General features: G+C 33.4%; 1 protein-coding gene across 11 annotated transcripts in view; it reads left to right on the top strand.

Moving 5' to 3' along the window:
- csmd3b (CUB and Sushi multiple domains 3b) overlaps positions 1-16,928 on the top strand; it is a 553,423-nt gene that overhangs the window by 517,694 nt on the left and 18,801 nt on the right. For all 11 annotated transcript variants that reach the window (XM_015357110.2, XM_069195150.1, XM_015357108.2 and 8 more), the window contains 4 exons: positions 642-821; positions 4,122-4,295; positions 9,667-9,840; positions 15,400-15,473. In XM_015357110.2, the coding sequence (XP_015212596.2) occupies positions 642-821; positions 4,122-4,295; positions 9,667-9,840; positions 15,400-15,473 (602 nt within the window). The remainder of the gene's footprint in view (positions 1-641; positions 822-4,121; positions 4,296-9,666; positions 9,841-15,399; positions 15,474-16,928) is intronic.

Raw genomic sequence — 16,928 nt, 5'->3', positions numbered from 1 at the left:
AAAGATATGCAATATTGATTATTGCTGTTAGACTACCAATGCCACATATGACAAAAGTGGTTTGCCATTTTGCAGTGTATTGATTTTGTAGCTTATTGTAAGATCTATTATTTAGAATAAAATACATACTGCCTGGAGATATCCTTTTGGCCACATTGTTGGGTTATTTAAACTAATTTATAGATATGATTTTAAGAGGATTGTTACTTAATGTTACTTCATATAAGATATTATAAAAATCTGACACATTATATACTGTGTGTGACCTCAATAATTCAGAAGCATATTAAATTATTCATAGTCATGGACAAGTGTTTGTACACCCCATTACCTTTTAAGAACATTAATTTACTGCTCTCTGTGTTGGGATGGGTGAATATCCTAGCTTGTTCAATTGTAACAATAGCATTATGTATTAAACAAATCAAGGTCTATATTCGGTGTACGTTGCAACTACATTTTTTATTTTGATATGGACTTTACTATTTTATTGCATATAGTGTTTTGAATTTTATTTGTAAAACAGGACATACAGGACAATTGTAATTGTAGAAAAACTGGCAATACAAAAATAGTCAGTTGTCTGCGACATTTGTATAGTGAACCATTATGTTTTACTAAACTAAGCACTTTTCTTTCAGTGATTAATTGTGGGGATCCTGGAATTCCAGCTAACGGACTCAGATATGGAGAGGACTTTACTATTGGACAAAATATAACATTTATTTGTCAGCCTGGGTATATAATGGAGCCATTAAGTTCAATGACTCGTACCTGCACTAAAAATGGCACATGGAGTGGTGTTATGCCAATTTGTAAAGGTAAGTTTAATTAAAAAGTAAAGCAAAATTGCATGTCTATTCACTAGGTAATGTATTATATTATTAAATAATGGTACATCCCCTACAATGTATTATTTAAAATTAAACTTTTTTGACTTCCTATTTTCACCTCTTTGAATTCTTAGCATTAAGAGGTAACAGTGTGATATGTTTGTGTTGCTTTTATTATTATTTCAGTGTAGCTGCATTTTGGATTGAGCAATTTTGATCTGTTGTACCTTCTCTTCAAAGTTTGATTGTAACAAGAATCAATACTCATCTAATTCAGAAAAACAATAATTGATTAATCAACATGTTTAACATCAGAATGTCTACACAAGCAAGGTTGAATTTGTATTTGTATTGCATAATAGAAATGATCCTTCTCAGGATAACTGAGCCAATAATTTAAAAAAGCCAGAGTTTATCACCTTATTTCAAATTTTTAATTATTATTTTAAAAATACAATTTTCAGTTTGACTGGCAGTACATCATACCCTATTATTATTATTATTATTATTATTATTATTATTATTATTATTATTATTATTATTATTATTATTATTATTCTACACCTGGGGGAAAGAGGCAATATGTTTTTTTGAAAACTGTGTCAAGATTAAACACAGGGCAGTGGCCCTACTTGCTTTTCAAACACTGCACATCTAAGGGTATTTTGTATAAATGTACAGTAGGTTGTGTTTGGTAAACTTCCAGTAGGAAACAGAATACCCAGCCTTTACAAATCTCCTTTGCTTCAACTAATTCAAAGCAGAGACAAACACAGCTTTCTGTTCTCTGACATAAATTTGGATTGAATGCTTTTGGATATCAAAGGGTGTTCCCCAGTGTGTCAGTACTCAGCAGATCTTTAAATAATGACAACTGTGGACATCAGCTGTATTTAACATAAAAACGACCAATCCCTTTGCCTCTAACAATGAATGAGTCCTTCTATGTGGCAGGATCATTTAGAGACAGAAATCTAAGTTAGACTCTTCAGAGGGGACTGATTATTTTTTTAATTTGCTAAGTGCAGAGTTTTTTCTCCATTAACACCCTCACACCTGAAGAAGGCTCCACGGCCGAAACGTTGTGTTCTCTTTCTTCTTTTTTTCAGCATGGAATAAACCTATTACTTGTTTTTCAAGTAATACAGTAGTAGTAGTAGTAGTAGTAGTAGTAGTAGTAGTAGTAGTAGTAGTAGTAGTAGTAATTCTTGAAAAGATGGCAGAACACCTTGTTTTACTGTCTACCGCTCCTATGTTACCAATAACAAATAAGGCAATTGAGTGGTCATAGGTCATTTGTAATACATTTATGTACTGCCATCTGTATAGCCTATAATACTTTTTATTATTTGATGATACCCAGACACAGCTGGTGGTGTTGTGTCAAACACTCTCACATAATACCAGAATGGTTGATTCTGCATATTTCTAGCTGTTTTTCTTAAAAGCCTCTCAAAACAATCCTGTACAATTCTCTTAAAAGAATACTTAGAATGAACATATTGAAAATATTAGGCAGCGCACTCAGGCTGGAAAGGACAGAAAATCAAATGTCTTGACGAATTGGTGAGGCAAAAAGATCAAATAGTTGATTAAGTAGATTAGGGATTTAAATTGGCCATCTTTATTAGAGCATTTTTCACTGTAATAGAAAAAAAGATGTAGTTATATTAGTATAATTAGAGTATAGTCCACTAACATCTCTCTGAAACTCTGGACTCAGAAAGGAGGCTGGAAAGACTGTTGAGAAAAGTTCTTCAGTTGGTGAAAACTCAATAAAGTTTCAGCTGAAGGAAGGGAAAACATTCTAGACACCTTCCTTTCCTATTCCAAACACTTTTCTTCTCACGCATACTCCTGCTGCTTCTTCCTAAGTAGCATTCATAGAATTCTCCCCTTCCTACCAAGCATTTTGCACAGCACATTGTTGAAACCCTGGTACTGAGAAAATTATGTGAGACACAGAGCAACAAGGAGAGGCACTGAAATTAGCAAGAAAGACATAAAAAGTGTGACATAGAAGAACGTCATGGGCTCTCTGACAGAAATTGAGAAATGATGATGAAGCCTATAGAAATAATGCAGAAGAAGCAAAGAGCTCTGAAGGTGCTCCTCTAGATGCATAACCCCACATACTGTATATTTTTGATGACAGTGTTCCATATGTTTGTCTCAATGCTAGCCTTCCTATGGAGTGCAAAGTTTACATTTATGGTTTTTTGCAGCTAATGAATATTTGATATATCATTCAGCTGAAGAAAGATTTAGTCCACAAAGATGAATTATTAGGATTATTGGGTGTTAACGTCTATTGTCTGCTTCCTACATATCTTGTATTCTATGAAGTCACATCAGCAGCTGGCTCAGGATGCCTGTTCTCATCTAGGTCTCTTCATTCTTACAAATTATTTCATTTGGACACTTAAGTTATAAATTCATACACATTATTTATTCATTAACTTATGAAAACTAGGTCAGTTTTATCATCTGGAAGTGCTTTCAAGCATGTTACATACTAATTCAGAGTATTAATATAGTGCTTCGGGTGTTTCATTTACTTTGGATTGTTTGCTTGTTTACACTGTCACACATTATAAACAATAGAAACACCTCATTGAGCTGGACAGATTTATGTCCTTTAGAAGATTAGTTTAGAAAGGATTGGCACCTCTAGAGATCATCTCCAATTTGTTGAAGCCAATATAAATCTTGCAGTAATTTGTCCAGAATTTGCGTTCCAACATGATAATGTCCCAGACACATGAGACACAGCAGATCTTGTCAAGTGTACTTGATGAATCATGTTGCAGATGGGAAGCTGAGAGTTCTGTCCTGGCTACTACAAAGAAATCGGAATTTGTGACAAAACATAGGGACTCAGAAATAGAAACCCAGGCTCAGAAGCAGCAGATGTTGTCTTAATTCTTGTTTGTTTATATTTTTCCTGTTTTCTTGAGAATAAATAGGGTAAACAAATTACAAGTTCCTGTGATAATTACAAATATTATAATCTTTCTTCATCAATCAATTCACGTTTGCACAGGAATATACTGTAGGTTCACAAAGATCTGACATTACTCTCTTAAGGATACCTTTTTTGGTCTACGTTTAATAAAACATTTAATCCAAAATTGGATAACCTATTAGTCAGGCTACATATAATGGTGTATCACATATTATTGTATCCATATATTACTATATTCAACACAGAAAGTATACATTTGTATGTGTATATGATTAGTCTTGCTTCATCTGTTTTCCCCTTTTTTTTTACTATTTTTGAATCAGCTGTGACCTGCCCTGCTCCACCAGCAATTTCCAGTGGAATTCTGGAAGGGGCTGACTTTGAATGGGGAACCAGTGTCAGTTACAGCTGTTCTTCAGGATATGAGCTGTCTTTTCCAGCTGTTTTAACTTGTGTTGGAAATGGAACTTGGAGTGGAGAGGTGCCTCAGTGTTTACGTAAGTCGATATTTTCCTTATTAAATTCCTATTGTGTAATTTTGACAGTTAACATTTTATACAGTATAAACAGTATATACAATCCTTATTGTTTATTTTACTAATTAACACTCTATCAGAGTTTTAAATATTGAAGTTAGGAGTTATTGTCCACTTTCTGAATGGTAGCAACAACTTGGTACAGAAAGGTGTGTTCAGTTATGTTTTTTGTCTGACGTCATTGACTGCTGCTAAAAAAAAATGTTTCTCCAAGCTCTGAGGAATGATAGCACTTGCACATTATATTTCTCCAGATGGCGACTTCAAAGGAACAGCACTACATGAATGGAAGCTGATATGCTGTAGCTAATATAAAGGCTGTTGCTATGAACCCATAAGTATCAAACATATAGACCAATTAAAAGTAAAATTAAAGGCATGTGCATACCTTAAAGATCTGTTGGTACTCAAGCTATACATACAGTATATAATATATTAGGACCCCATCTACTGTCCTTTTAATAAGACAAAGGTAACTTGTACTCACTCTCTGAAGTAAGTGATTAGTTCTGGCAGAATGAATACTGCAGTTGGTATCATAACCTTTGCAACAGTAACTGTACCATCCTGCTACATTCAGGTGTCACTATCAAATGGTGCTCAGTCTACAATTGAATTACTAAAGGAGACATCGATTAATGATGCCAAACTTGGAAATCCACCTTGTTTAAGGACATCAGTTACACCTCATCAGGTGTGCATTATTGTGCTAATCAATCATTCTAAATGTCTCGAGAGGAAAAAAGTCAGAGGCAATGTACAATGACAATGTACAGTTCCCTCACAAATGCTATTGCAGTGCTACAGTTATTAGTATATTGAAGTCAAGCAAATAAAGCTTTTTTAAATTTCTGCAAAAAGAGATTTAACAGTATCGCTTATAATATTTACATTATAGCAACTCTTCATTTTGATCAATTTAAATATGATTATATTTAGTTAGTACTCATTTTTACACTGGTTTATTATTTGTAACAACAGAAAATATAATCAAGACATTCATTATTACTCTTGAAAAAGCAGTCATCTTATTATGATTATTAAGACATGTCACATATATTACAAATATCATCATTGAAGCCTTTTTTAATTTGTTATATAGTATCCGTGACAGATAAATGTGACATTTATTATCACTTTTAGTGCCTTTCAAAGAAAGTACAACAAAACTAATAATACATCTTCTACCCTGCACAAAACCTCATTATCCACTTCCCACACCCCTCAGTGGTACTCTCCTCTGAGTTTCTAAATAACAACACTTAAAATTTGATGTCAAGCATATTTTTATGTGTCTGCATAACATAAATGAGCTTATAAAACAGAGTATTAGATGTTGACATCTGCTTCTTGAACCCAAGTGTGAGGCAGTTAAATTTATAAACATGCAAAAAGCAATGAAGTAGTACTCTTAGCATTATGATCAAAAGAGAAATACTGTATCATTATCTGCAAAAGAGAAAAAAAGCATTCAAACTAAACAAATAAGATAGAAGATTCAAAATGTTACCAATAGACTGAAATCCTTTGGACTAATGTATGCGCGCACAAGTATGGAATGAATAACTGAAGAAGCCAAAAAGTAAGGCAACATTATAACTAATCTATGTTAATAAGATTTGTGAGGACAGTAATATATTCAAAAGAGTATATATTCAATACAGAAAAATATATAAAGGAATACTGTTACACAAAAAACATAGTTAATCTCCCTAATAGCTCTCCTCATGCATGCAATAATAAATTGGTTAAGAATGTTGTTTTTTTAATATCTCTAGAGAGTTATGTAGCTATGCCAGAACAGACATTGTTCAATGATCAGGTTATCAGTCTCATTCTGTAACTGGGCAAAGGTGTTGATCTCTTTTGGGACTCCTAAAAAAATTTCCAAATCTGAAGTATTAACTTTTTAGAGCAGCTAAAGCTGTGTGGTTTATTTTTCTGTCTATGCCACTGCAATAAAGCACAATTATGTCTGAATTTATTTTAAGTTACAATTAGTTTTGCAATAACATGGGAATCCATTTTTAATTTAGCAGCCATTAGTTTTATGACTGAACTTCCTCTTCCTCATGTTTATTGGCCAAAGTTCAATTGAAGGTAATGTAAACACCAGAAGTACCTTGTCTAAAATTGGCTGTCCACAAAACTTTCTACATCACAGAAAATACACACTGAAAAACAAATATGGGATAATGCGGAGGAAGCTATTACAGAATATGGTCTCTTCATAGGCCCCATATTAATGAAAATTCCGATCACCTCTTCTTCTTGGTTCCAATTTATAAATACAGCTAGTAAAGTAATATCAAGGACTCCTGCTCAGCATCCCCCAATCTTTCAGCAACAATTCCCAAATTACTATCAGTCTTGACTTGTGTTTTTGTTTCTTACTGCACCCAATCTGTTCTGAGGGGCAGGATTTAAACTGAGATACTTCTGAAATATACTGTACTTGGTTGCTTGCATTAACAGAAATTCTTTCCAGAAGAAAAAAAATAGGCTTACAGATGACCTTGTTGTGCAAAGGCAATTGTCTTTATCTAAGAGTAATATTCTGTGCATAGTAAACTTGGGTACCATATTAATTAAGAATTCAGGTAGACCTAAATGTTATAAAACAATAGTGTCTTTTGTTTGTTTGCACATATTGTATCTTTTTTGTCCCCCATTGTATCTAAATCATACTACAATTTAAGCCATGTTACCTGAAGTGCTTATGGAGGATCAAAAGAAAGAAAAAAAGCATGTTTTAATCTGTATTAATGTTATCGGGTTTCCATCATTCCACGGGGACAAGTAAAAATCACCAATAACTTAAAATGCACAATCAAAATATGGATGGGAGCATAAAAAGGACATAAAAAAGAAATCATGAAGACAGTAAAAAAGAAAGTATTCTAACATTCCATCAAAATAGTCAGCTATCAAACTAAGCAACTACAGTCATTTTACTTTATTCCAGCCGAATAAAAGTATGATTCAGACTTTGTAGCTTGCGCACTGATTTTTCATCTTGACAGTATATCCATTATTCATCAAGAAAAGCCAAGTTCCTACTCAAGTTCCTAGACACTTGACTTTGACTGAGCCTTCTCCAAGCACATTAATTATAAATCAGCTTTATGTGATTTAATTTTATTTTTCATTTTTAAAGGGTAGATCGTTACCATCTTGGCTCACAATTAAATGGTTATGAAATACAGTATAACCTCTTGATTCAGAAAGAATCTCAAAATGTGTGATAAACTAGTGAGAATATTAAGTTCTGTTATTCCTGACTTGACTTTTTCTATTGTGGTTGATACCTTTCTTTACTATTGTTGACTCATATCTGCAAAAGTGCCATTGAAGTGACATGTACAAGTGTCAGATGTACTATAAATATCAAGCCTGATAAGAACATTTTATCACTGCTTTATAATTTGTAATGTAATAATATACTAAGATAATAAACAAGTTTCCATACGTTCTAATAGATATAACCAACAATATTTAATGAGTGTCTTGACATTTTCCTTGTTTTAATATTCATATTTATCTAAAACATAAAAATAATAAGTAAAAGTGGTGACTACTATATATATATATGCTCATCAAGGATTGAAAAGTAAAATATGTTATTTAACTATTTAACTTTAACTAAGTGATGAAAATAGTCCCAAGGATTTCTGCAAAATATTTGACACAAGAATAGAGAGACGTTGTATACAAAAACACAAAAGCACCTCATTGGTTAGTCATCATTTGGCCGTCTATTTAGATGATTGACAGCAATATGAGGAATTTTAAACCGTACAGTACAGTATATCCAGATTTTCATTTGTGATCTAGTGTCCAAAGGCTTATTGGACAGACGTTTGTAATCCAGCAGGATAATGACCTCAGGAATTCCCATAAAGAAACAGTTGAAAAGACAAAGATTAAGTTATAGATTGGCCATACAGTACCAATCCCTGGATTTGGATCCCATGGAGGTATTATTGATTAACCCAAGGGCTGCTGATGCAACGAGGAAACCAAAGTTATTTTCACTCATCAAAGTCATATGTGTGAAAAACCTTGGACAGACATACATTTCCGAAAACATACCTGGAACTTCTTGAAAATACAAAACAGCCAAGCAAGCCTTAGTGGAAGCAACAACTAACATCTCAAGACATATCTTGCTCAATGCATCTTGTAAATGTGTACTGCATAGGTGTGCATAAATCAAGTTGATTTTTTGAATATGTGAATAATTAAAGCTTTATAAATGGCCACCAGCCATGGTGACAGGTTCCTATTGCAATAACAACACTTTGTGCTACATTTGAAATAGAGATCCCTGTTGTCAGATACTCATATCATTTAGTTCAGTTAAGCAGAAAGCTGCTGAGCTTGATCTTATGAGTCATAGCCTGGAATACACCATTGTAAGAGTATAAGCAAGAACCCACTAGGCGAGGAAGAAAGCAAATGGTGTACTTTATGCAGCTTCACATTTTTCTAATTGCAGGAAATAACCCTTTCCAGACTCTGAAAAATAGATACAATTATGATTAAATTAAAAAAAGTTTCCCCACAGAGTAAATGAAAAGAAGAGGTTTTGCATAATTGAGCACATAGCAGTATATACAGTAGTATAAAGCAGTAGCTTGTTAACCTTATGCTAAATGTAGTCTACAGTACAGTATGTACAGCAGAAAAGTTTAGTCCTTATACAATGTTGAAACCTTAAGACAGTTTGGCTCTTAATTTTTATGATCTTCTTGTTTTTCACCTAAATAAGCATTTTTTTTACTATACTTTCTGTTTTTATAACTATATACTGTAGTTTTAAAATGCTATTGAAGCAGAAAAAGTATTGCTGTTTACAATAGGATTTTTAAGTTTAAGAATGACCACTGCGGCAATATTTTCTTTTAAAGTCTGAATTTTGTATTACTTCTGAGTTTTAAGTTGCTATATAAGTTATGGACTGCTATTCTAGGGATAAACTTAAGGTACTGTATATGTTGTATTCTTACCATGACTAAACTAACAGATTTGACAGAAGCTTTGACTAAACCATGTTTTCATCCACACGAATTATGTGCAAATGTATTTAATTTATTTGTGGAGCAGTAACTATCAGAATATTTTTCAATAGAATGTTTTTAGAAGATAGAGATAATTCTCTGACAGCAGCAAATAATACAAACAATAACAGTAATACAAGTCTTGTTTTAAAAAGATCCTTCTCATTTTTATTTAAAAGTTATGGGTTAAAGACATTTTCTTTGCTTTTGTATAAGTGATGTGGATTAGCTTTTAACACCTGTGTTTGTTTCCTATCATATTTTTATTGCAGCCAAGTTCTGTGGTGATCCAGGTGTTCCAGCTGAAGGAGTAAGAGATGGGAAGAGCTTCATTTACCAGTCAGAGGTCTCTTTCAGCTGTAATCCCCCTTTCATTCCAGTAGGCTCTACCACAAGAATCTGCCAGGCAGATGGAACATGGAGTGGATCTCAGCCTCGCTGTATAGGTACTTTGGAATCACAAGGGTTGGAGAGAGGAAACATATTTTTCAGTACCAAAATATGCTATTTTTGTGGTCTATTTCTACTCTTTCTGGTTTACATACAGTATACAGAGTTAAGTGTACACACTGTATGAACTTTGAGATACAGTATTTTAAGAAGTGGATTGGAAGACTAAATGCCACATATATATTTTAACAAATAAGAAATAAAGAACCAAAATAAACAATTGATTTGTATTAAAAAAAAAAACTAATCCATCTCAAGGCAGTATATAACTCTACAATGTAATTCCCCCACTCCCTCCCTACGAAACACATGTACAGTAATCCATCGCAGTCTTACATGGTCAAGGTTTGCCATCATAAGATTTAAGCTCACGTTAAGTACATCAGTTTCAAAACCTATTGTCCTTGTTCCTTTTTTGGTAATATAGGAATTCACATTGCTTTTGGCTATGGTTTTTGGGACATTATCATGTTTAGAAACAAACCCTTAAAAATAATTTGCCTTCTTTAAGGTGTTATGTGAAAACAGTAATATATTTCCTTGATATGCACCAGAGAAGCAAAACCAAAATCTAACACTTCCACTTAAATGTTTAAACACAGTTTTTTGATGATTCCCGTCCTTGACTTTATTCAAACATATATATCTGTCTTGGAGCCAAAATTCTGAAATAGATGGTCATTCATTTTATGCATGAAACTCATTTGATTGTTTAACTCATGTACTGTATATGGTTTAGTGTCCATGTTAGATGTTCTTACAGTAAATGCTCTTCATCAAAATAAAGCTGCAGCTCTCTCCTTTTTATGGTTAGATAGCTGAATGTTTAAGAAAGAATTTGCTTTGGGCTTTCAATCACTCACACTTCTTTTTTTATTTTTTTTCTCCATTTTTCCTTAATCTGTTCAGAGTTGTCTGCACTCAATGACTAATCTTTCCTTGCAATTTTCCTCTGAGAATACACTTCCTTGCATACAACAGTTATGAGTACTTTTTTATATTATCTCTGTGAAGTCTCACTAGACATTCCTCCTCTACTATCCTTCAGGCATTTCTTTTAAAGGAAATAGTAGGCATTTACCCAGCTAAAGACATGCACAAATGTTTTGTCTTAATTTGTTGTCTAAAAGCTATTCCCAGCCTGAGAGCAATGAGAGATAAGTAATATACTCCATAAGGAGGGGTAATAATTCACTCAGCTAAGTAACTGAGGTACATACCCACCAATATATTCATTTGCCATAGAAATTTAACATTTGCATAATTTATAAGTTTAGGTACTGCAGGGTTTTCAATTCTTTATGGAAGAATTGTATTGTATTATATGTGTAAATGAACATAGGTTTCCCCAGAGTGCTAAATTACACTTATATAACAATAATACTATACTAAAATAGGACAGCAGTAGCATCATGATTAGAACCGTAGACCCATAGATGGCAAGTTGTGGGTCTGAATCCCAAGTGGGGCACTGTACTGTATACATACAGATGAATACAATGTTTGGATGTTTAGCTGAGTACAGTACAAATCTAAGTCGTATTAAGTCACATTGGATAAAAGCATCAGTCAATAATTTAATAATTATAATTACAAAAATACCTTCTTGCCTATTTGTTCTGTAAATATAATTGGCAAGGGATTAGATACTTGTTTCTGACTGAAAAACAACACACTTTTGTTTTTCGATTTGATATGCCAAACTTAATTAATATTCACAGACACAAAAGCAGATTTAAATGTTTAAATGGTTATTACTGAATACTCAACCTTTACACATCGTAATTGCAGCTTCTCGCATAAGCTTAAAGATGTATTTATGTGTTTCGTGTAACATTCATTTAATTGTTTTTCTGTACAAATAAAGTTCACTTACAAACTAAAAATAAATCAGCAGACATTGCTATGAACACAAAGTACTTCAACTTTCTGACTTAGAAGAATGATTAGAGACCAGGAACTCGGCACATAATCAATAAGTACTTAATTTTGTTCACAGCAGGCATTGAAACTGGTACGCAGGAGCAACAGAGAAAGCCTTTCGTATTGCTCTTTCAGCAAAGCACACTTGCCCAGCATGCCCCATTTGTGATCATTTTAACCAGCCTAATCTATCAAACCTTTCCATTCCTTGTTCTGCTGACCACACAAAACAATGGAAAACACCTATCTTTGGTTCACTATGCGGTCTTTTATTGGTATTATGGAAAGAACAGAATTTTATGCAGAAATTCATAGAAGGGCATGCTACACCTCTTCAATTTTACAATGGCAATCTGCTATTTCTGTTATATTTTTTATTGCTGACCTACACACAAGAATATCGCTTTGCCCATTGGAGCACATACAATGTAGATTGAATTTCATACATAATAGACTGCTAAACTAAGTGTATGTCAAAGCACATGAGGACACATATTCAAGACCATCATTAGCATTATGAGTGCACTGAAACACAAACTTCAGTGAGCATTGTGAAATTGTCTGACTTTGCTCATATCCTGGTGGGACGGATCAAACTGGCACAGTATCACATCACATCTAGTGAGAGCACATTAATGCACCATTTCAAAAAGATGATGGATAGACAGGAATATAACTTGAAGTAAATGAAAGTTGTGAATGCTCTGGGAATACCTGCTGCATTTGGAAAGAAACATTACAGGAAGGATATGCATTGTGCTGCCCATAATTTTTATGCAGCTTTAAATAAAAATGATCAAACCTTTCGTCTTCCTGATCATAGACACCACTTTGTAAGCAAACATTTCATAAAATTCATGGAAAATGAAGATAGAAATACAGATCAAAGAATCACAATATTGGGCATTGCATACAGTATCTTAGCATTTACACAATTCTGGTCATACTCACGCACAGATTTGATCTACCTTAGAATAGTCTACACTTACATGATGCATGACTCCTGTACTGCTACAGGTAGCTGGTGAAGGTCTTAATAAGTCCTCTTAATAACTTTGTTGAGTTGGTAGCACATATGTTCTATTGTAATGCTAGTACTAAAAACATTTCATTGCTGCCTCTCATGAAAGACAAAAATTGTAGCATTATGACTGCACTGAAACAGGAATGTAATGAGCATTGTGAAATTATCTAGGTTTTGTCATTCTAATTGCCTAAGTCTACACCTAGGCATTCATTGTTGTGTTAATGGAGATTCCTTCTCATATCATCACACTTATCACCCATCACAAAATCACCAAACACATTATCTTCTGTCAGGACTATCAAGGGAAAAACTGCATTCTTTAGTGAATAAGATGCTCCACCACTCTCACCTTAGATGTTGTCTGGCCTGCATACAATGGCTGTCTCATCCCTTAGCTATCCTAAGATTAGCCCTGCATGATCTCTGCACAGTACATGCATACCCTTTTCATCCATGTGGTGAAATACAGTCATTCTGTTCAATTACTGGTCATTTTGATTTAAACAATTAAGCAGATGGATCAGATGGGTCTGGTGGTCTTGGGCCAGTCTTGTGACCAAAGCCAATTTTCAAAAGCCAATGATTAATTTGGGCTAGTCTGCTGATTACTGCAATATAACATTTACATATAAAATTGCATCATGCCAATTATAACCAAGCTATCTTCATTATCTGCATAGTTGTGTCTTTCACAGTTCTTGCATTAGTTGAAGTTATGTGTTTTTGAAATGTCTGTTTATACAAAATCTATTTTTTTTCCAGTTTGATCTCAAACACTAAGCACCTGGTGTTTTCTGAAATTAATAATCTCTGTTCAGTATTTATGTTATTGCAAGGGGTAATTCTACAAAAAGAAAACAGCCCTATCTGCTAATTTAAAATGTAAATATAATTTTGTATGTACTATTAATGTAAACTGTAGATTGTTGCATTTGAGCACTGCATCAGTATACAGTATGCATTTATTTTTTACCTGGTACTGATGTTTATTGCCATAAAGAGTCCATCCAGCTCCTGACTATATCCTTGATAGTTATTTTTAATTTTATTTTTAAAGATCCAAAAGACTAAAAGTTAGTATGAGTATACAGTAAAACAGTGGTTGACCTCTGATATTGAAACACTACCTAGGCTTTCCTAGAATTTCAAAGCAGCAGCCAGAAATTCATTTTTCTAAAGAACCTCACAAACTCTTTATGGATAGGATAGCCAAGGGAAAAGCATGTAAGCATTCTTAAAAGGGTTTTGTTTTATTTATGAAGAAGTGTTTGGCATTCACATAAAAATGCAGAACACCCAGAAAAAGAATAGAGTGTGCCTTAGTAAAAACAAAAATACATCTTCAATAAAATTCAAAGCTCAGTTCCATTCCAGTATATTCAGTCTCCAATAGAGGGCATTGTATACAATCCTGTTTTTACTCTGCATACTGTATATCACTCATCATGCAGCATGTCTGCACTGAAGAAATGTTATACATTTCACAGGCACCATAGAGGATAATTCTAGACCATAGAGGATAAATCTGCTCACACAATAGAAAAGCTGTTTTTTGCTGCTTATAAAGAGTGTTAAGATACTCTGATTACAGTACAAATAAATATTGCAATATGTATACTATTCACAAACATTACATTATTCGACTTTTTCTGTATTCCTATGTTCTTAGATATAAATTCTCAACAATATCTCTTTTAATGCATTTGCAATTCATTAGGTCTCCCAGCACAGTGCAGTTGCATTATACTGTAGCAATCCAATCCATGGTGTTAACCCAGGAGACTATTCCTGACTCAGTAGTGAGACAGGGACATCGGGTCACAGACAAGGACATCGGGTCACAGTTGGAAACTAAATTTAAAGACTGAGAATTAAATGGAGAAATATAATTCTTTACACGGTTAATTGTGGATATCTGGAACATGCTGTCCTGTCAAGTCGTTAAAATCTAAACTCTGAAAAGCCTAGTTTCTCTTACCTACTTAACTACCAAATGAGCAAGATGATATTGATTAGACTCATCTTCTTTGCAACCTTTCTTATAGTTTTACCTGTATATCAACTACCACGTTTATACATACAGTAGGTTATACCCTTTTTTTATAATGTATAATGTTTTCTAGTTCTTAGAAATACTGTATTTACATATCTCTGCAGAAAATATCTATTAATTGGAATTCCCAAAGCTTTAAATTTTGCTCGAAAGACTCACAAAATCACTTAGAAAGGAACGGTTTGACAATGCTTTCCAAAAAATTAAAAATGTATTTTCAAGTTCCACAGTAATGTTGTCACAAAAACAAAGGAGCAATTATCTAAAAAACAACAACAAAAAAGAGATTCAAACGAAATTTGTTAGACAAGAAAGGCAGTAATACTTTTAAGTGTGTTTAAGTAGTTGTTACAACCCAAGTCATATTTTAATTGTTGAAAAAATGTGTTTTTGTTTCTCCGAAAAAACCCTTAATGTGTATTCAAACTGTTTTATAACCCTGTGTATCATGTTGTTTGGCTTTTGAAAGTATGTTCCCATCAGTTATTGCAAATCATTAGTGTCTGACCCTATATAATGTTTTCTAAACACTTCATTGTGTTTTCAAATTAGAACCCACACGAACAACATGTGAGAATCCAGGAACACCTCGACATGGTTCACTTAACAGAACGTCAGGTTTTAAGGTAAGTGTTTTTTTAAAAAAAGTAGATTATTTAATAATAAGCAGTTACTATTAAACAACAGATACACACAAGTATGCACTTTCCATCATTTGCTTATTTTTTCACACTCAAAACCCCCAACACAATAGCATTACACAAAATTAAAATTAAAATCTATCACAAAATTACATTTTAGATATAAGAAATAGGGCACATCGGTACAAATACAGTATGCTAACTAAAGAATCCTCCCTGTAACTGTCAGCTAAAGACAAGGCAGTTTGAACAAGAGATTTCTGGAATATGGAGATTAGCATGCATTCTGGGTTGACTTTTGTTGATTTTTTTTAGCAATAATAATGTCTTGTTGAAATGCTTCAGGCAGCATTTAATTAAGCCATGATGGAAAACACAAAGCTAAGTGCCAGGAGATAGTCCACATATTAAATATTAGCGTTTAGCCCACATATAGAAACAAAGATACTGTATACCTTAGTTTTGAGTTCAAAGTTTACTGTGTTTATTTTTTTATACGTTACATATGACTTTGGCCAATTCATTTTCCCAGTTAATACAATAAAAACTAGGTAAGATGCTTTTCATTTTACTGTACTGTACCCCCCATCTTGGTTTTGCCACACCAGACTCTTAAATAGAGTTTATACATGTACTGTAAGTGATTCTAACCCTTGATCCCAAAACCAGATTAAATTGTCTTTCCATTCTGCAGCCTGCTAACTTCTACTTGTGTATGTTGTTGCCTGTTTATTTTTGTCAGTGGCTAAATAAGATGCCCAGATAATACATTCAGCATAACAGAAATGCAAATCTTTACTTTGATCCCAACTACATTAATTAGATCAGTGGGCAAGAAATAAGTTTTTGTTATGAAGATACAATGACTGTTAATTTCATTTTAAAGGGAGGTATACCATTTTTAAATAAACACCAGAAGAGCAAAGCACTACCTTCAATAAGATGTGTGTAATTTTTAAGCACAGCAGTCTGTTATGTTATACTAGCAGGGCACATAAAAGCAAATATGTTATCATTAAAATAACAAGCAATAAAATGAATAGCAGCAACACACAGTTACATTTAAAATGTATGCCTGGATTAATTGTTAATGTTTTCTAGCTCGGTCCTCTAGTGCTCTAATCCCTTATCTTTCCTTTTGTCACTGATCTCCTGACAGAAATACGTGGTGGGTATATAAGTAATTTCGTCCAGTTTCTAAATTAACCAAGCCAATGCCACAATAAGCAAGATGCTCAAATGGCTGATGAAATAGCTCGCCTTACTACAGTACCTGCACCATACATTATACTAACAACATTTCTATCTGTAAAATTAGAACTCCAGTCTGCTCAAAAGGATATAGTTGCCTAATATTATTTAGAGAACATAAATAAATCCTCTCCACGTTTTTCTCTTTTAGATCCTTTGTCTTTGAGTGCCAGACATTATTAGGCTGTA

This window comes from Lepisosteus oculatus, chromosome 10 (assembly GCF_040954835.1).
Source record: "Lepisosteus oculatus isolate fLepOcu1 chromosome 10, fLepOcu1.hap2, whole genome shotgun sequence".
NCBI classification, from domain to species: Eukaryota; Metazoa; Chordata; class Actinopteri; order Semionotiformes; family Lepisosteidae; genus Lepisosteus; species Lepisosteus oculatus.
Note: the sequence above shows the minus strand (reverse complement) of the source record. Positions and strands in the feature narration are given on the sequence as shown.